Source organism: Pholcus phalangioides, unplaced genomic scaffold (genome assembly GCF_987345545.1).
Source record: "Pholcus phalangioides strain wild (caught in Gottingen) unplaced genomic scaffold, Ppha-v1.0 ptg000007l_1, whole genome shotgun sequence".
Classification (NCBI taxonomy): domain Eukaryota; kingdom Metazoa; phylum Arthropoda; class Arachnida; order Araneae; family Pholcidae; genus Pholcus; species Pholcus phalangioides.
Genome location: NW_028301600.1, coordinates 44,194,621 through 44,215,520, shown reverse-complemented (window position 1 = coordinate 44,215,520; position 20,900 = coordinate 44,194,621). Strand labels below are relative to the sequence as shown.

The following is a 20,900-nucleotide window of genomic DNA, read 5'->3' as shown; positions in this document are numbered from 1 at the left end:
TGGACACACACACAACAGGTTCCACAAAGAAATTTTTCTATGGTACCGACAATATCATCTGGCCAATATAAGGTGTGGTATGTGTATGGACAGGGTCTTTTTCCTGGTGTGTGAGAAAGGTTGGAAGGTCCAGAGAGAAGGACCAAGAAGTATAGTTCACGTAGAAGGAGATGCAAGAGATGGTGGTGAGGGCCATAAAAAAATTCATTCAGAACCCTATTTTATATCTCATTACAGTGATATTTTATGTAATGATATTATATATTCATTAGTAAGCATGTTCGATGTGGGACTCCATAATAGGGCTTGAAAAAAAAACAAATTTTAGACAGCCGAATTTCTTAGGAGCCAAGAAAATAATTTTTATGTCAAGAAAAATTGTCCTAAATAATTGTTTATTATGACTTTTACAGGACTTCCTTTTTCCTATGTTAAAAGATACCCTTTCATGAAATCGGAAAATTTTGTGTCATTCAGACTCCAATTTAGCAATCACAAAGAAAATTTTAGGCACCAATACCAATTTTATAGTCGCTATGTCCACCTGGGATTAGTCAAGCCCTGCTTTATGAATAATCTGTTTTCATTTAAGAATTTGATAAATCAATCTGTGATTGTTCGTCCCTTTGATTGGCTTGCATTGATTTTTATTGACTGATTTTCTTTCTTTAGTGAATGCTACTGATACACAACACAATATCTTACAGCCCTAATAAATCAAAAATTTAAGTTTTTTCTATTCCTTCAATACTCATTATCAAGCACCTCCATCACAGTAATGTCATGAGCGGGATCCACATTCAACATGCTTACTAATAAATATAACAAAAAGGCTTAAAAAATCAAAAAAAATAGACACCAGCAAAATTTCATAGGTACCAAGAAATTTTTTTTGTCAAAATTGGTCCAAATTAGTGCATTTTTTGGCTTATCCAGGACTTGGGGACCCCTTTGTGTGCTAGCAGACACACTGGCGTAATTTTTAATATATTTTTCTGCTGCCCTTCGACTTCAATTTAGGCACCAAATCTAATTTTTTTAGTCGATCTGGTACATGGGATTAGTCTCCAGCTCTGTACACCACCATTAAAAAAATATCACTAAAATGAGAGAGAAAGATAAAATAGGGTTCTGAACAAATTTTTCTATATATGGCGTTCATCATCTCATAGATCTCTCTCCTCCTACATGAAAACTACTCTCTTTCGTCCTTCTCATTCCACTTCCTACCTTTCTCACACAAATTTCAGGAAACAGATTCAGAAAAATGCTTCAATTAAAGATGCAAAATTTCTTCAATGGCTAGTTATTTTTTTAGATCTTAAACTATATTAATCGATAGTTAAACATTAAAAAGTAATAAAAACAGTTGTTTTTATTTTCATACTTGGTAAAAGATGAAGAAAAAGTTTAGATCAATTTATTACATGGCTAACTCATAAGTAGGTTCAGCATATAACTTTATAAATTTTCTCAGCTTCTATCTTCAAACATATTCAAGAATTTGAAAACAAAGAATTCAATTTTAAAAATTACTAATGTGGCTAAAACTCCAAAGTTCTAAACTTCCTCAGTTAAATATGCAATTTTAACATTGATTTCTGAGGCAATCATCCTGTGCTTCATAGTGATGCTAATGATTATTATGTGAATAGGCTCATATAGGATTCTTACTAGATTAATTTTTATACAGGTTATAAAAAACTTAAGGCTAAAAAGTTTTTTTTCATTTTGCTAAAGACTATAAATAAGTGGGATATGTGGCTAACATGATTTTCAGCAAAACCCGCTTTCTAGCAAAAACACAGTGGGTTTTTGTAGGTGGGCCTGTTACTCCTTATACATTAGGATAACATTCTATTCTTCCATGAAAAAGAAATTTTATTTAGCTGGTATATAAATATTTCTATTTGAAAAAATAAATAAAAACCCTAAGGCTAGAAAAGTAGATAAGTTGATTTGTTAAAGACTATGTAATTGAGATTTGTGGGCTGATAAATGATTCTTAGCAAAAACCTAGTGCGTTTTTGTAGGTGGGCCTTTGTATACATTAGGATAACAATTTATTCTCCCATGCAAAGAAATTACATTCAGCTGTATAACATTAACTACTATTTTAAAAAAATAACTAAGGCTTAATAAGTAAAGTTGTTTTGCTAATGATAAATGTAAGTGGTATTTTGTATGCTAACAAATGATTTTTAACAAAAACCCACTTTTGAGCAAAAACCTGGTGGGTTTTTCTAGGTGGGCTGAGCCCAGTTTGCTAACCCTGGTCCATACACATGACGAAGCACCAGATTGCCATGGTGACTAAAAATTGGTATTGACACCTATAAGTATCTTTGTGTAGTTACTTAACTGCAGGCTGAGAGCAGCACAAAATGCTTGGAATTTATAGCAGCACATCACTATGCCCTTAAAAAATCAAAAAAGAACCATTATTTTAAACCTTTCCCTTTCAGTAAAAAAATTTTTTGATGCTTAGATTTTTTTATGGTTTGTCCAGCCCTGCACATACCATGCCTTATATGGGCGAGATGGTATTATTGGTACTATAGAAAAATAATTTCTTTTTGGACCCTGTTGTCTACTTCATGTCAGCAACTCCATTCTTTCTGAAGGGCATCCAGGCACCTCATACATAACACTGCCTGTGGCCCTGCGTTTACATTATCAAGCCCTACTCTTATCCAATAGCAAGAACCTTTCTACTTATTGATGAATTGAATCAACACTAAATTTATAATGAACGAAAAATTTGATAAATATAATAAAACCTTGATAAGTCATCACTTAAGTTTTCAAGAAATTGTGACAGCTTAAGCAACGTATCAGTTTTGAGTGTGATATCGTAAAAATCGTATAAACTTAAAATATTATAATTTATTCAAATACAAATAAAATTAAAATAATAAATCCATAAATTACAATAAAAAAATGGTTTTCATTTTTTTAATTGTTAGGCCCCTTTTACCCACATCCCCTTTCACATGAGCACTAAAGATGCAGGTGTTTCGCCCACATCTTTAGTTCGAAATTCGTGCATAAAAAAACACTATTTTTTCGCAATTTTTGCAATTATTTTTCTCTTTCACCCCCGATTCAGCGGGTGATATTCGCGGGGCCCCGATTCCCCATATGCAGCCTAGAGCCATTCTTTGCTGGTTCAATCTAGAGCCCCATAGAATATGGGTATAATTATGCCTTCAGTTCGATCTGCACAAGTAGTCGATGGGAGAAAATATCTTAAAATAATTTCAAAAAAAATCTAAGATCTGTCTTTTTAGAAAATATGAAAGAAAAATTCCAAAAACGACCAATGATGTTCCAGAAAAAAATTCAGGAGATATCAAAGACTGCAAAGTAGAAAAAAGAGTAGGGGTGGAGACTTTCAAAATGTCTGTGCTTAGAAATATTCACATCACAATTCTGTCCTAGGCCGGGATTACACTGTAACAGTTTTGTAAAAGCTCTTTGATAAAACGTGAAAAATTCAACCAATAAGATCACCGGTTCCATTTGCTTGAATGCATCCGATAAATTTATTGGTTGCTTTTATGAAGTTTTATAAAATAACTTTCATAAACCTTTTAGAGTGAAATCCAATCCCTAGATTAGTCACTTCTGAAGTATAAAATTTCAATTTTTTAGTTTATAGACTGAATATTGAGTAAAATATACTTGTAGGTATTGGGGGGGGGTCACCAAAGCTATTAAAGTGCTTAGGGCCGTCAAACGTATTAATCCGGCTCTGAGTGAACGGCATACGTGGATAAAGTTGAAGGTTGTTTAATAAAAAGGTTTTTTTTTTAAGTTTAAAAAAATTGAAAGATCAAAAATTTAAAAAATAAATATTTAAAATAATTTTAAATATTTATATTTTTTAAATAATTTTAAATATTTATATATTTTAAATAATTTTAAATATTTATATTTTTTAAATAATTTTAAATATTTATATATTTTAAATAATTTTAAATATTTATATTTTTTAAATAATTTTAAATATTTAAAAAGAAAAAAAATTAAAATTTTAAAATTCATTTTAAAAGTTAAAGTATTTATTCAATTAAAATATTCATAATGAATTACATAAATGAACTACTTGAATGAACGGCTTATAATTTTGGTACCGTCAGCGGCCGTTGTTGGCAGGTTTTATTGTATAAAATTGTAAAGTATGGACAAAAGGCAGTTAAAGTCGCTATATCTGCATCTCGGAAGGAAACGGAGGGATAAACGTATATGGGTACATCATATTGATGAACAGGGACCTACATATGGTGTTTTTAAGGGTATTTATGGCAAATAATTAAAAAAATTCTGTGCAAAATCATCTTTAAAAAGTAGCCAAAAATGAGGACGAATTCGCCCAACATCTGCATCGTCTGAATAGCTCCAAATAACCTAACTGCCAAAACTTATATGAGCGGATGCGGAGCTCGCACTTAGGTTTTGACACATGCGGACGACATCCGGACCCGCATGAACACTTCGAAGTTGCGGGCAAATTTCGCCTCATCTGAAAGGCTCAGTATAAACCAATTGTTAAAAATTCTTCCGGACCCGCATCCGCTCCATTGAAAGAGGCCTTAAATAACATAAAACTAAGTTAACCCTTTCAGTGGCAACGCAGAGATATCCTGTCAAACTTGATATGCTTTATTTCAGTCACCCCAAAGTATTGTCTTCTAAAAATGCATTGAAGGTATTTTTAACATAAAACATGTTTTCTATCTCCCACCCCCCCCCCCAACCAATCAACTGCCAGCGGGTGGAGTCAGTTCTTGTTCAAGGTTAGATGCGAGAAAAAGAGATTGTGTTTTTCTTTTCTTTTAGTAAAGAAATATACTCAGTATATTAATATTAAATTCTACAAAGATTTTTTTTCCACAAAAATAAGGATTTCTTTTCCTATAGAAAGCCACATGTCACGACAGTATTTTTATATCATAGTGAGAGAAATAAAAGCGATGGGTGGAGTAAATTTCCTTGCTGGGGGGAGCAGTTATCAGCTCGTAATCAGAAAAAAGAATAATTTTTAAAATAAGTGACAATTTACAAAGGTTTTTCAATTTCAAATACAGCAATTATAATACAGATCAGGAAAATTATAAAACCGTTTAAAGGGCTAAATACAATGAAACTAAAAAAAAAAAAAAAAGTGAAAAAATTCTGTTAAATACACACTACACTTACAGCTTATACCAATTATTTTTTAATTCAGACAAAAATCAGAGCAACAGTTAGAATAGTCAACTTTTTCACCAATATATTTAATTTTAGTGCTTTAAATACTTTAGCAGTAGTTGATGGTACATAAAATAATACAAAATTCAGGGACTGATATTGACTTGAAGGGACAAAGGGCAGGGTAGAGGAGACATCAGGCCTCCTCCACTTGGGAAAACATGTTTGTTTTGTCAACAAATATATTTTGCTCAAATTTGAAGCTCCTCATTAAAGTTGAGGTTATTGGAAAATACCTCCCTTGGCCATGCAGAAATTAGGCCCAGTTTGAACAGTTCCTAACGCTTCACACACACACAAGAACTTGTTTTTTTCAGTCAGCAAAGGAACTTTTTTGTGTCACTTTTGTCATTCGAGCTTATCCTTTTTGATACATAAAGCTTTTATAGTTGTATTGGAACATATAACAATGAGTTCTCACACAACCAAGCTCTTTTATTTTGCCAAAGAAAACATCTGTTCCTCTCTTCCAAACTTTTCAGTAGTGACGAGTGAACAGAAATTAGCAACAAGTAAATGAGGGTTAAAATTTTCTCAGCTTCTATCTTCAAACATATTCAAGAATTTGAAAACAAAGAATTCAATTTTAAAAATTACTAATGTGGCTAAAACTCCAAAGTTCTAAACTTCCTCAGTTAAATATGCAATTTTAACATTGATTTCTGAGGCAATCATCCTGTGCTTCATAGTGATGCTAATGATTATTATGTGAATAGGCTCATATAGGATTCTTACTAGATTAATTTTTATACAGGTTATAAAAAACTTAAGGCTAAAAAGTTTTTTTTCATTTTGCTAAAGACTATAAATAAGTGGGATATGTGGCTAACATGATTTTCAGCAAAACCCGCTTTCTAGCAAAAACACAGTGGGTTTTTGTAGGTGGGCCTGTTACTCCTTATACATTAGGATAACATTCTATTCTTCCATGAAAAAGAAATTTTATTTAGCTGGTATATAAATATTTCTATTTGAAAAAATAAATAAAAACCCTAAGGCTAGAAAAGTAGATAAGTTGATTTGTTAAAGACTATGTAATTGAGATTTGTGGGCTGATAAATGATTCTTAGCAAAAACCTAGTGCGTTTTTGTAGGTGGGCCTTTGTATACATTAGGATAACAATTTATTCTCCCATGCAAAGAAATTACATTCAGCTGTATAACATTAACTACTATTTTAAAAAAATAACTAAGGCTTAATAAGTAAAGTTGTTTTGCTAATGATAAATGTAAGTGGTATTTTGTATGCTAACAAATGATTTTTAACAAAAACCCACTTTTGAGCAAAAACCTGGTGGGTTTTTCTAGGTGGGCTGAGCCCAGTTTGCTAACCCTGGTCCATACACATGACGAAGCACCAGATTGCCATGGTGACTAAAAATTGGTATTGACACCTATAAGTATCTTTGTGTAGTTACTTAACTGCAGGCTGAGAGCAGCACAAAATGCTTGGAATTTATAGCAGCACATCACTATGCCCTTAAAAAATCAAAAAAGAACCATTATTTTAAACCTTTCCCTTTCAGTAAAAAAATTTTTTGATGCTTAGATTTTTTTATGGTTTGTCCAGCCCTGCACATACCATGCCTTATATGGGCGAGATGGTATTATTGGTACTATAGAAAAATAATTTCTTTTTGGACCCTGTTGTCTACTTCATGTCAGCAACTCCATTCTTTCTGAAGGGCATCCAGGCACCTCATACATAACACTGCCTGTGGCCCTGCGTTTACATTATCAAGCCCTACTCTTATCCAATAGCAAGAACCTTTCTACTTATTGATGAATTGAATCAACACTAAATTTATAATGAACGAAAAATTTGATAAATATAATAAAACCTTGATAAGTCATCACTTAAGTTTTCAAGAAATTGTGACAGCTTAAGCAACGTATCAGTTTTGAGTGTGATATCGTAAAAATCGTATAAACTTAAAATATTATAATTTATTCAAATACAAATAAAATTAAAATAATAAATCCATAAATTACAATAAAAAAATGGTTTTCATTTTTTTAATTGTTAGGCCCCTTTTACCCACATCCCCTTTCACATGAGCACTAAAGATGCAGGTGTTTCGCCCACATCTTTAGTTCGAAATTCGTGCATAAAAAAACACTATTTTTTCGCAATTTTTGCAATTATTTTTCTCTTTCACCCCCGATTCAGCGGGTGATATTCGCGGGGCCCCGATTCCCCATATGCAGCCTAGAGCCATTCTTTGCTGGTTCAATCTAGAGCCCCATAGAATATGGGTATAATTATGCCTTCAGTTCGATCTGCACAAGTAGTCGATGGGAGAAAATATCTTAAAATAATTTCAAAAAAAATCTAAGATCTGTCTTTTTAGAAAATATGAAAGAAAAATTCCAAAAACGACCAATGATGTTCCAGAAAAAAATTCAGGAGATATCAAAGACTGCAAAGTAGAAAAAAGAGTAGGGGTGGAGACTTTCAAAATGTCTGTGCTTAGAAATATTCACATCACAATTCTGTCCTAGGCCGGGATTACACTGTAACAGTTTTGTAAAAGCTCTTTGATAAAACGTGAAAAATTCAACCAATAAGATCACCGGTTCCATTTGCTTGAATGCATCCGATAAATTTATTGGTTGCTTTTATGAAGTTTTATAAAATAACTTTCATAAACCTTTTAGAGTGAAATCCAATCCCTAGATTAGTCACTTCTGAAGTATAAAATTTCAATTTTTTAGTTTATAGACTGAATATTGAGTAAAATATACTTGTAGGTATTGGGGGGGGGTCACCAAAGCTATTAAAGTGCTTAGGGCCGTCAAACGTATTAATCCGGCTCTGAGTGAACGGCATACGTGGATAAAGTTGAAGGTTGTTTAATAAAAAGGTTTTTTTTTTAAGTTTAAAAAAATTGAAAGATCAAAAATTTAAAAAATAAATATTTAAAATAATTTTAAATATTTATATTTTTTAAATAATTTTAAATATTTATATATTTTAAATAATTTTAAATATTTATATTTTTTAAATAATTTTAAATATTTATATATTTTAAATAATTTTAAATATTTATATTTTTTAAATAATTTTAAATATTTAAAAAGAAAAAAAATTAAAATTTTAAAATTCATTTTAAAAGTTAAAGTATTTATTCAATTAAAATATTCATAATGAATTACATAAATGAACTACTTGAATGAACGGCTTATAATTTTGGTACCGTCAGCGGCCGTTGTTGGCAGGTTTTATTGTATAAAATTGTAAAGTATGGACAAAAGGCAGTTAAAGTCGCTATATCTGCATCTCGGAAGGAAACGGAGGGATAAACGTATATGGGTACATCATATTGATGAACAGGGACCTACATATGGTGTTTTTAAGGGTATTTATGGCAAATAATTAAAAAAATTCTGTGCAAAATCATCTTTAAAAAGTAGCCAAAAATGAGGACGAATTCGCCCAACATCTGCATCGTCTGAATAGCTCCAAATAACCTAACTGCCAAAACTTATATGAGCGGATGCGGAGCTCGCACTTAGGTTTTGACACATGCGGACGACATCCGGACCCGCATGAACACTTCGAAGTTGCGGGCAAATTTCGCCTCATCTGAAAGGCTCAGTATAAACCAATTGTTAAAAATTCTTCCGGACCCGCATCCGCTCCATTGAAAGAGGCCTTAAATAACATAAAACTAAGTTAACCCTTTCAGTGGCAACGCAGAGATATCCTGTCAAACTTGATATGCTTTATTTCAGTCACCCCAAAGTATTGTCTTCTAAAAATGCATTGAAGGTATTTTTAACATAAAACATGTTTTCTATCTCCCACCCCCCCCCCAACCAATCAACTGCCAGCGGGTGGAGTCAGTTCTTGTTCAAGGTTAGATGCGAGAAAAAGAGATTGTGTTTTTCTTTTCTTTTAGTAAAGAAATATACTCAGTATATTAATATTAAATTCTACAAAGATTTTTTTTCCACAAAAATAAGGATTTCTTTTCCTATAGAAAGCCACATGTCACGACAGTATTTTTATATCATAGTGAGAGAAATAAAAGCGATGGGTGGAGTAAATTTCCTTGCTGGGGGGAGCAGTTATCAGCTCGTAATCAGAAAAAAGAATAATTTTTAAAATAAGTGACAATTTACAAAGGTTTTTCAATTTCAAATACAGCAATTATAATACAGATCAGGAAAATTATAAAACCGTTTAAAGGGCTAAATACAATGAAACTAAAAAAAAAAAAAAAAGTGAAAAAATTCTGTTAAATACACACTACACTTACAGCTTATACCAATTATTTTTTAATTCAGACAAAAATCAGAGCAACAGTTAGAATAGTCAACTTTTTCACCAATATATTTAATTTTAGTGCTTTAAATACTTTAGCAGTAGTTGATGGTACATAAAATAATACAAAATTCAGGGACTGATATTGACTTGAAGGGACAAAGGGCAGGGTAGAGGAGACATCAGGCCTCCTCCACTTGGGAAAACATGTTTGTTTTGTCAACAAATATATTTTGCTCAAATTTGAAGCTCCTCATTAAAGTTGAGGTTATTGGAAAATACCTCCCTTGGCCATGCAGAAATTAGGCCCAGTTTGAACAGTTCCTAACGCTTCACACACACACAAGAACTTGTTTTTTTCAGTCAGCAAAGGAACTTTTTTGTGTCACTTTTGTCATTCGAGCTTATCCTTTTTGATACATAAAGCTTTTATAGTTGTATTGGAACATATAACAATGAGTTCTCACACAACCAAGCTCTTTTATTTTGCCAAAGAAAACATCTGTTCCTCTCTTCCAAACTTTTCAGTAGTGACGAGTGAACAGAAATTAGCAACAAGTAAATGAGGGTTAAATAAAATTGTTACCTATGAAAGGTAGATGGGATGGAAGAAAATCAGACAACCGGAGTGACGACTTACCAAAGTTTTACTGTACAATCAATTTCTGGAAGTCTGGGCCAGGCAGGGATTCGGAATAGGGTGGGGGAGAGGGGTTGATCATATCATCCAACTCAAAAGCAGAATTATGAAGGAAAAATAGTTCTGTAGCCAAGTAAAATACATGATTGGGAAACTGTTACACCTTGAGCATAGTAAACCTTGAAACACTCTTCAAATATTTTTAACATTCTAGCTGGTGTTTTTGGAGTGCAAGAGATTAGAAATATATAACCTCACAATTAAGTGTTGTTTCAGCTATGACCATGCAACATTTCAGTTAAAAAGTTGAGTTAATGTTTTCACACTGTGTTTCTTCTCAACATTACAAGTTTGACGAACTATATTTAACAGTTATAATCCATGCAGTCACCTGAAAAAACCATACTAAGTGCTCAATCATACTAAGCACTGTGAATAAAATTAATTTTTTTCATAAAATGGTAGGACATCATGTACCTTGGGAACAGCATAAAGCTTACTTTGGAGAGATTTAGAAATGTCATAAGGTCAGCAGCATTTTACTAGCTTTTATACATAGTTATAGTCTTCCCTGTTCCAGCTTTCTTCATCACATTATAAATTAACAGTTCTACTGCGTGTCCATTCAAATATAATTTTTCTTTCTTTGTATTTTCTTTAAAATATGTAATTTAACTGTAAATTGTGATTTTTACAGTTTTATTGTAATTGACTGGGGACCAGTAAATTATGTTATGTTATGAATACTCAACCCAAACTAATTTTTAACTCTTCTTTTGCTTTTTGTGAATACAATATATACTTTGTGTGTGAATTTTATTTCTACACTTCCCTACTACAAAAACTTTAGAAACCATTCCTTCTCTTTTATCCATATTTGGCTATTTCCTGGTAAAATGTATTGGAAAAAATGTCTATAATGTCGGATGTGTCTAACAAAAACTTTATTCAAGTGAATTTCATTAAAAGGAGAGGAAAGAAAATATTTTATAACCTACCACCGATATAGCACAGATGTATCTCTAACTTATTTATTCAATATTGGTTGGCCGAGGCCTATACAAGGGAATGTGGAGGTGAAGATTGATGTTACAAAGAAAATTGGAAACTGTTGTACAATCAATAATATTTGACGGGAGGTTGTTCCATTCGGTTATTGTTCGAGGAAAGAAACTAAATTTGAAACAATCTGTGGATGCAAAGATGGGTTTCAATTTTTGTGAATGGTCAATTCTTTTTGAAAAGTATGAACTTGAGTTAGAAAATTTGAGGTGTTGATATGAAAATGGTCATGAAGGATTTTAAAAAGGAAAGATAATCAAGAGATATCTACGGGTAAAAAACGGTTGCATATTGAGTTGGCGCTTGAGTTCAGTGACGGAGGCAGAGGATGACCAATAGTTAAGAACGAAGTGGGCGGATTTATTTTGAAAAGATTTTAGTTTGTCTAATGTAATCATCTGGCATCAAAGGAACTGAAAGAACTAAAGATTTTAAAACTTTTCGCTCAAGGTCTTCAATTCTGGTACAACTCGGTTATTGCACATTTCAACATTTTAAAACAATCTTCGTCCCGGCCTGCAGCACAAGTAGCACCTCAAATAGTTCAATATTTAACCCTTAACTGGCATTGTGAAAAGTCTGTGTGTAACTGCCGTCGTGAGGTCATTTTGACCCCAGCAAGTATTAATGCATTTTAAAAATCAACAGAGTCTTCATAAAAACCATGAGTTTTTTACATGACTTCATTCATTCGTCAATTAGTTCACTAAATAATTTTTCAAATTTCTTTAATTATTTTCCAAAAAATCTTTTAAGACACATTCGAAAAAAATAGAGGGATACATGACTTGATTTTTTTTAAATTATATATTAAAATTTTGAACGCAATTTTCATAATTAAAAACTGAACAGATATGATTAAAATATACTCAGAAAATAAAATTTAAAAATTAAAATGATATTTACTATATTTCCACAAGCACCAAAATTAGTCTTATTCTAAGTCTGAAACACAGTACTTGCAAACACCACGATATGTTGATCACACAGATCTAGAGATGTAAAATTCGCGAGAATAATCTTTAGGAGAATTTCTTTCATCAAGGAGAAAATATTCTTTCCTCCAGAGAATATTGTAGAATATTTGCAGTTTCTTTCATTTATAATTTCATCCTGTTTTTAAGCGACAACACAACATGTTCCAAAATACAAGACTCATGTTGTACCTTGGAACGTTTTTGCCTTCTCTAAAAATTCATATTTCATCATCACAGTAAGAAAGGAAGGTAATTTAAATTTCATATATTTTATACAGATACTAAAATTAATTTAGAGAAATTTCACGGTAAAAACGGAGGGCAAAAAAAAAGTACAAAAAATAATTTTGCTGGGTAAAACAGTCTTCCCTACTTCATTTAAGATCTCATCAAAAATAATAGAAAAACCAACATATTTTAGCAATGTTTATTTCCGTTGTATGACAATGAGAAGGCAACCATAACCTCTAGGAAAACAATATTTTCACATTTTTAATAATCAGAGACGGAAATGGTGAAGCCTATCCCATTTCTTTAAGCTTTAAAAAAATTATTCAATTTCGAATTCAACATATATAAGTTAATAAATATAAATGTTTTCAAATATCTGACTCACTGTTTTCCGCCAAACTCCTCGCTTTGTTAATGATGGATTCGTTGCCATATTAGGGAAAATAAAACCTCGCAAACTATACATACCAATGAAGTTCGGAGCACTCCTTGTTTTCAAAAATGTGCTTCTTTTTTTTATTTTACTATTTATATATTTTTAGATGATAAAATTAAGAAAAATTAAGTTTGCTTTTTCTAAATCTAAAAAAAGCTTTTTAAAGGATTAAAATTTAATTTTTTTTTTGAAAATTACTGAACTGGTTGATCTGGCGATTTTGGCGTTTATAGTTGGAAGCCAACATCAATGGGAAAAAATTCCGCAATTTAAAAAAATTCCAGTTGAAAATTCGGATTTCGAAAACATTATCCAATGCATTTCTGTTCTTGAAGAAAATCAAAACAAAAAAACATCATTTAGCTAAACTTGCTTATGTAATAGGATGACTACATATCTGGGGATGAAAACAGGACATTTGGTATTCACTAAAACATTAGCAAGCATTGCCAAATATTGCAAAATAATAATAATTAACCTAGAACAGCTAATTAAGACCTGCAGGGAAAATAAAGGGCCACGCTCATCAGTGGCTCTAGGGGTGTGGCACAAGGGGAGCCGCTATAAGAGGAGCGTCAAATCAGGGATGAAGAAAAAAAAAATGCAAAAAAATTAACGAAAAATATTTTGTCAGCAATATTCGAACCACGAAAATATTGGATGTAGTGATTCACAGAGAAAAATGTATTTATCTAGAAACACAACTGCGAGTTTTGGAATAATTTAAATGGTGCGGCTAAAGGCGCGTATACACTAGCGCGCCGATCGTGCAACGCACGACCCTCTGCAACAGTTCTAATCCGCTCGTGGGTATACAAACTTCCTTTGTGTTCTTTTCTTTCCTTTTTTTTTTATGTTAGTTGAAAAAACCGATTCCAGGTGGGTCAGTGTGTGTGTGTGAAAACAGCTCAAGAATCATTCACAACACCATACAAATTACTAAACACCCAATTGCGAACGCTTTCATTGCGTGATCCGTGCGCTAATGTAACTTATACGCGCCTCTATGCACCAAAGGGATGCCAAAACGATGTTTCGAGCCAAAATTTCATTTTTTAAAATTTCAACCAATTCAGCAAACTTGCAGTGAATAAATAAAGTATTCTATATTTTAAAAAAATTCATTTTTTACATGATCGGTGTGACTATATGACCCGTATTTTATGGGACTTGCCGGTTTTCATATTTTTTGGCGATCGCAGTTCTTCATAAAAATGTTCCGTTTTTTTCAAGGAAGCACGCTTGAATTCTTTGTCATAGGCCGGGATTACATTATAAAAGTTTGATAGAAGATTTTTACAAAATTTGTAAAAACAACCAATAAGCCCGGATGTAACCAATAAATACACTTATTGGTTGCATTTTTCAGGTTTTGTAAAGATCGATCTTATATCAAAATTTTATAGCGTAATTCCCGTCTTACGGAAATCATGGATACAGATTTTTAATTCATAACTAAAAATGTAATTTCAAGGACTTGCAGCAAGAAGAAGTTCATCCCATTTTAGGCTCTTTTGAAAGTCCACTTTCTTGTTTAAATAAAAAATCTTTCCGTTTAGTGCAAGATGAAGGTAACTCGAGCAGTTAGTTTCAGAGTTTTTCAATAGATGAAGCTAACACTATTTTAGCAATGTAGCTCTGACTCTAATAGCCCCTCGTGGGTATTTTTTAAATTTCCCATTTGCCAAAAATGGAACTAACCCTCCAAAATAGGCATTTGTCCCGGCTAACAAAGATTCTAGTTGCGGCCCTGAATGAGATTCAGGGACGTCCGCATATGGGTGGTATTGTATCTCTATGAATTCTTGGGGGGGGGGGGGCTCAGATTTCTTAAAAAGTATATTGGAGGACAACCCAAGCATTCTGAGTCCTCAGATTTCGGTGCTTGTCCAACATGGTGTAAGTAAGATCATTGCAACGCACCGTTCCGCCGACTGCGTATAGACTTAAGTCCCGTATATACGGTACGCATGGCGATTTTTCAGCCCTCTCAATGTTTTCTTTATGTCGGCCCCTTTGAAACTTCTATGGATATACGTACACACACAATCATGCGATAATCGAATTTACGACTCTCAAAAAGAAAAACAATTTCAAACTGAAGACTGACAAAGAGAAGATAGCAGAGCAATATTTTATGGGGACAGGGAAAATGTTCGTGTCCAGTAAAAACAGGAGGTATGGTCTGCAAGTTGAAATCCGTAAATAGGCACGTGCATCGAAAATAAAACTGATCGTGGCACTCGAAAAAAGGTTGGCCACACCTGAGCTAACCCCTTCTTGCTGCAAGCCCTACAATTGTGTTCCCTTATTGTTGAGGCCCTGCACATATCTATTCAAGTCTTAATACTGAAAAATAGTGCTAGAAAATTTAAGCAAATTCTATTTGGAAAAAAACACACACACAGTAAGGAATTTGCTGCAAACTATACAGTGTTTGAGATTTCAAAATTTCAGCATTCCACCAAAAAGTATTTTTGAGTTGTGATTCTTAACCTCTAGGGATCTATACCTACCCACACTTATCAAAACCCTGGAATCAAGGCTGTTACTATGAAGGGTAATTAGACCTCAGCTTTAGGGATAATATATTGTAGATACAACTAACTCCCCAAGGCAGTTCTACCAATTCTCTCTGTGATCAGTATCTCTTTAAAACCATTATAGCTGGTATTGACTAGAGGTAGAGAAATTTTTCAGAGGATGGTTATGGATTAAACTCCCTTTCAATAGGTGGCCAAGACAAGACTTTAGCACACTGAAAGCTCATTAGTGAAATTTTTTTGAAATGAAAGTGTTTAAAGCAGATTTCAAATCACTACTCAAACACTTCCATGCTCAAGTTGACCTAGGTGTGTTGAACTGGAGATTGGTTCACTAACCACAAGGCTGCTAAGTGAATAGCCAGAAGCAGTAAGATCCCAAAAAATGAGGATATTGAGAGGGGGAGATATACAAGGCGGAGTATATCAAATTATTAAGAAACAAAATCTTGACAATCCTCATAATTGTTGCAACAAGATCTTATCAGTTAATGAGTCAATACTCATATCTGTTTTACAAAATAATATTGAAACCCACAACAAGCGTGAATCACACAACAATAAAATTTCACAATGTCAAGCAAAAACCTGTATCATGTATCCTACAAAGACAATTTATACAAGATAATAATGCAATAAAGTATACATTAAAACCTTACAACCACAGCTTACATGCAGAATGAAAGTAATTCAAATGCTTTAAGACAGGGATGTCAGAAGTGTTTCACCCTTGTTGGTGCTCAGCATGAGCTTTACATAGGATATTTTGATTCCTGAATTAATTAGAGAAGTGTTTGTTCCCATCCTATATATGGGTTCTCAAGCACCCCTGGCTCCCATGCCACTGCTTCAAAAGACATTTACATTAAGTAAAAGTTATGTCATTTCATATGAAACATCAATATCATCATTTAGGCATTTGACGTTAAATACTTTATCAAACATAATTTAACTCACTCAAAAAAAAGCAACTGTACCAGATTGAAATTTCTTTAGAGAAACACGCCTTCTTAACCATGATTTCCAACCAGTTAGAATCAATTTTTGAAACACATTTTTCTATTGAGCAATCATGAATCTATTATTGCAGTACAAAATTACTACCTGGCAGGTGAGTGGGTATTACACATCTTGGTAGCTACAATCCCCACTACAGCAACGAGACCTTAAGCCATTTGGAATCAACCTCAAACTGCACATTCCCATTTGAATTGGCCCTTGTATGAGTAAAATGATAGCGGTAGGACAAAAAATAGTTGATCTTATCTGATAAGCAGTACATAAATAAAGGAGAAAAGATCAACACCAAAATTTTCCTTTCAATATAACATGAATGCAACATTCAGAGTAGTTTTCTAAAAATTATAATACCTAATATTTGATGCAGTAATAACCCATGTTATAAATGAAAAATATTATAATTAGCTTCACATTCTAATACACATGCATTTTTGAATTCATTTCACGAGTCTTTCACCTGATTAATGTACATGTAATTAAATACAGAAGAATCCAATCTCATTGGAATATTTTTAAATTTTTAAAAACCTTCTAAGCACACTTTAAATGTTAATATACTTATCAACGGATGGGCATTCATTCACACACAATCAATCAGACAAAAGTACATTTTTTCTATATAAGTACACATAAATAATACCTGACAAAAAGAATTTTGTATGAATCAAGATTTTTTTTTCAATTACTCAAAGTTAGCAAGTGTTTAAAAATTGGGAATGACCTCTCGGGGTAAAACTCTTCATAAATTTTGTTTTGTACAGGTATCTCACACTTTTGTCAGTGCTTCTCTCACACACGCACACATGCAAAGTGTGCATCACAACTCTAAAGATGTCAAGAAGAGTTGGTGTATGGCCGTGTGCCTGTTCAGTGCTTTGAAATTATCCTTTTTTAGACTATTCTGGGGAGCCATTGATAAACTATGTCAAGACCAAGGGAGTCATGGGTGGAAAAAGTTTGAGAACCACTCTCTATGTGATCAATTGATCCCACAAAATAATTAGATAAAACAAAATTGTGTAAAGAAAGTTGAATTTAGCATGTGCAGAATAGTGGTATTATTCAAAGTTGTTAATCAATCATATGAATTTACATTGCATGAATGAATTTAATTAATACTATTTTATGAACACTATATATGGATGATGAATGAACTGGTTCTGATGACCAAGGAGCATGGGATAACTTTTTTTATTGAAACAGTCAAGAGATTCGCCTCATGCAACATTATTTGTCTCTTCATAAAAGTAAGAAAAAGTTTTAAAAAGAAGTTTTGTAAGAATTCTGAATATCTCTCGCAAATGTAACAATTATTATTTTCATTAGGATAATTTTCTTTGGTTACAATTTTGTAGGCATTACCAATGTATTTTGAAAGGAAAAACCAGCACAAAGTGTTTCTGAATTTCATCAGTCATGTCATTTTCCATTTCCAAAAGGTATTTTAGAAAAAAATTTCAAAATATAAACATGTATGAAGAGCTCTGAGATGGGGGGATTCAATCATGCGCGATTCCCATTTATCTCATCTACATCCTCATCCAACAGATTTTATCGCTATATTACATCATATCTTTAATTTGAGAGCTCAAGCTTGCAAGCTGCCTTCAGGATTGAAATAATCAGTGTCAGACTCCAGCTGAGAATTTGATGGGTTAACATTTTTTTAATTAACTTTCTCAAATAGTATTGTAGTAAGAATGTGTAAAGTAAGATTGTGTAAAATGAGGGAAATCTGTATTTACTAATTATTTAGCTCTAATCATGCATATAACCACCATGAAAGTATTTTTAATGAGCAAATTTGCTTCACAAGAAACATGTGATCGGTGTGTAACAACACTTGACCCTAAACATTTATATTAGCCAAACAAATCTGAAATAAAAATGTATTTATGTCTATATACAGGTAGTTGTAATAGGCCTATATTCACATTTAGTCAGGTTGATAGTTATTTATAGAAAGAAACTAACAAGCAAATTGAGGGAAAAAAATATTACACCTGACAAATAGGTAAAAACAGGGGCATACACAGAACTTATCTTTGGAGGGGGGGGGGCACACTGATGGGTCAGAGAGAATGAGGGTATTGAGACAAGTTTTCAGATACATTTGGAGCTACTAACCTTTGAAAAAAAAATATTTTAAATAAAAAGGATTAAAAAATTTCAAGATATTTCTTTTAACATATCTAATTTTTGTAATTTTTTATTGCCTTTGGCAGAGACATGCATCCCCCCCCCCCATGCTTCTTTGTGTATATGCCTCTGTGTCAAAGTATATCAAGTCACATAGCTAATAACCTAATATGTATTACCAAGAAACTAAACACGAAAAAGAAATTTGTTTTCATTGTCAATGAACATTATTGTAATTAAACATCAAATTTAAACATTAATTAACAAATTTCACTATAACAAAGTTCCTAACAACTCTTATAGAGTTGATAAAATTTACAAGTATAATTACTTGTCAACTCTACATTAGTAGGAATTTTGTTATATTCAAATTTGTTATATTGATTTTTGTTACATTGAATTTTTGGCATCAAACTCAAATGAAATGATGTATAGCAGGGGGTCTTCAATGCATAACCTGTGCACCACATTTGGCAAATGCCAACAGTTCTATACCAGAATAGCACAAAACTGATGATTGCATTAGAAAAAAAAATTACAAATACTTCTTATATAGTCATCAAGAAATCATAGTACAAGCCAGCATTTTTTTTTACTTTCATTTATCAAACTTTTTACACATTAACTAGCATTATTCATTTTATTTTTCTTTTGCATCCTATATAATTTAAATCACTATTTATTTGCAAATAACTTATACTTACTTCTGATGTCTCACCAGAGCCAACCACAGAGGTACATGTCTTATCTGAATATGAGACGATTCTCTCCAAATCTTTTTTAGTAACTGATGATATTGCTTTAGAAAACTCACTGACTTTACTTTTGGATGATCTTGAATGGTTGGCAGAGGTAGAAGAGACTGACTTTTCAACTGGTAAACAGTGCAAGGGCTTAGCTAATTTTGTAAATGCCATATCATACTGCAGACTCTCATGCTCACTATGCTGCTTATAATTCTCAGAATTGCTTGAAGCCAAATCAAATTCAGTATCTTTTGATACAACTGAAGATAAATGAGGACCACTCAAAAAGTTTTGGTTATCATTACCATTTGGGCTATATTTTGAATTTTTTTTAACATAACAGCATTGGAAATGGTTGACATTTTCATCTAAATCATACATCAAAACTGAATCCACTGGTGTTTTATCTTTTGCCATAACAGAATAAGAATCAATATTTAATTGTATAGTAATTAGTAATTATGAGTTTATTTAGTTGCACAGTCCTGAAATAACCACCATACCTCCACTGGTTATTTCCTAGATTTCATCAAATAATCTGAAAAAAATAAAAAAAAATTGTCGCAATGAATTTCTATTTAATAAAAATCTCACGTAAGCAAGTGTACGTAAGAAAAGCTTTCTACTTCACAATATATATATATATATATATATATATATATATACACATATTATAGTTTCATTTCATTTCATAAAGTGAAGAAAAGAAAATTTATTTTTTTCTTTATATTTGTTGTGAAATTGACTGGTGGTCTATTACATGGGGTTCTCAAACTGTGCCCGCGGAGTGGCAGCCCTGACAAAGGTTTTTTTCTTCAAAGTGATTCTTTGTTAGACTGCTTTGGGAAGCTGCAGATAAGCGTTGATTAGGGAAAGGGGTGCTGCAGGTGAGAAAGTTTGAGAACCCTTGATCTATAACTAAGATAAAAATTTATTAAGAAGAGTTTCTAGGTTTTGTTACAAAACTACTAAAAAATTCTTTATCTCTCGAGTGAAATCATCTCAAAATGGTTCTGCTGCCATTTGTTCCTCCCTCTTTCTCATACGAACAGCATTTTTAAATTTCATTTTTGGAACCAAAAATCTGTCCCCGTATATATAGGTATATGCAGAACTGCTTGAAAAAATAAAAATGAAGCCATACAGGACTGCCAGTCAGTTAAGAAACCAGCATCAAGTCTGAATTACAGGAGCTGAAATTGATTATAAAAACATTGCTGGATGTATTGCTTGCATATATATCACTAAAATTTCCTTTGCTTTTTCAAAAAAAAGGAAATTTCTTTGCTACAGATCAAACAGAAGAAACTATTAATGATAGATAAATGAAAGGATGAGTATAGACATACATAGACTACCTCCGTTAGCTGTGGTTTTGCTTTGCAAAAATTTACCATGCTCTTTTTCTCTCCCTCCATCTTTTTCTTCTTTTACTTCCCCCTCCCCATACACAACCTGGTTCTGACTGCAGCCCTGGCTATATAGAAATCAAAGAGATGCAGCGCAAGCTTCCACTCTGAATCCATAATCGGCAGAGCCACATAAATTTGCCATTTGTCTAGTGTGTGTTGCCTGGCTCGCGATGA

The 20,900-nt window shown here is 32.5% G+C and overlaps 1 protein-coding gene across 3 annotated transcripts in view; it reads right to left on the bottom strand.

Annotated features, from left to right (window-relative positions):
• LOC149085341 (transforming acidic coiled-coil-containing protein 3-like) overlaps positions 1-20,900 on the bottom strand; it is a 53,364-nt gene that overhangs the window by 30,477 nt on the left and 1,987 nt on the right. For 2 of the 3 annotated variants that reach the window (XM_089233304.1, XM_089233305.1), the window contains exon 2: positions 19,273-19,852. In XM_089233304.1, the coding sequence (XP_089089430.1) occupies positions 19,273-19,731 (459 nt within the window). In that variant the 5' untranslated portion in view covers positions 19,732-19,852. Of the gene's footprint in view, positions 1-12,815; positions 12,906-19,272; positions 19,853-20,900 lie in introns of those variants that run through there. The other variant, XM_089233306.1, reaches the window with a different exon arrangement.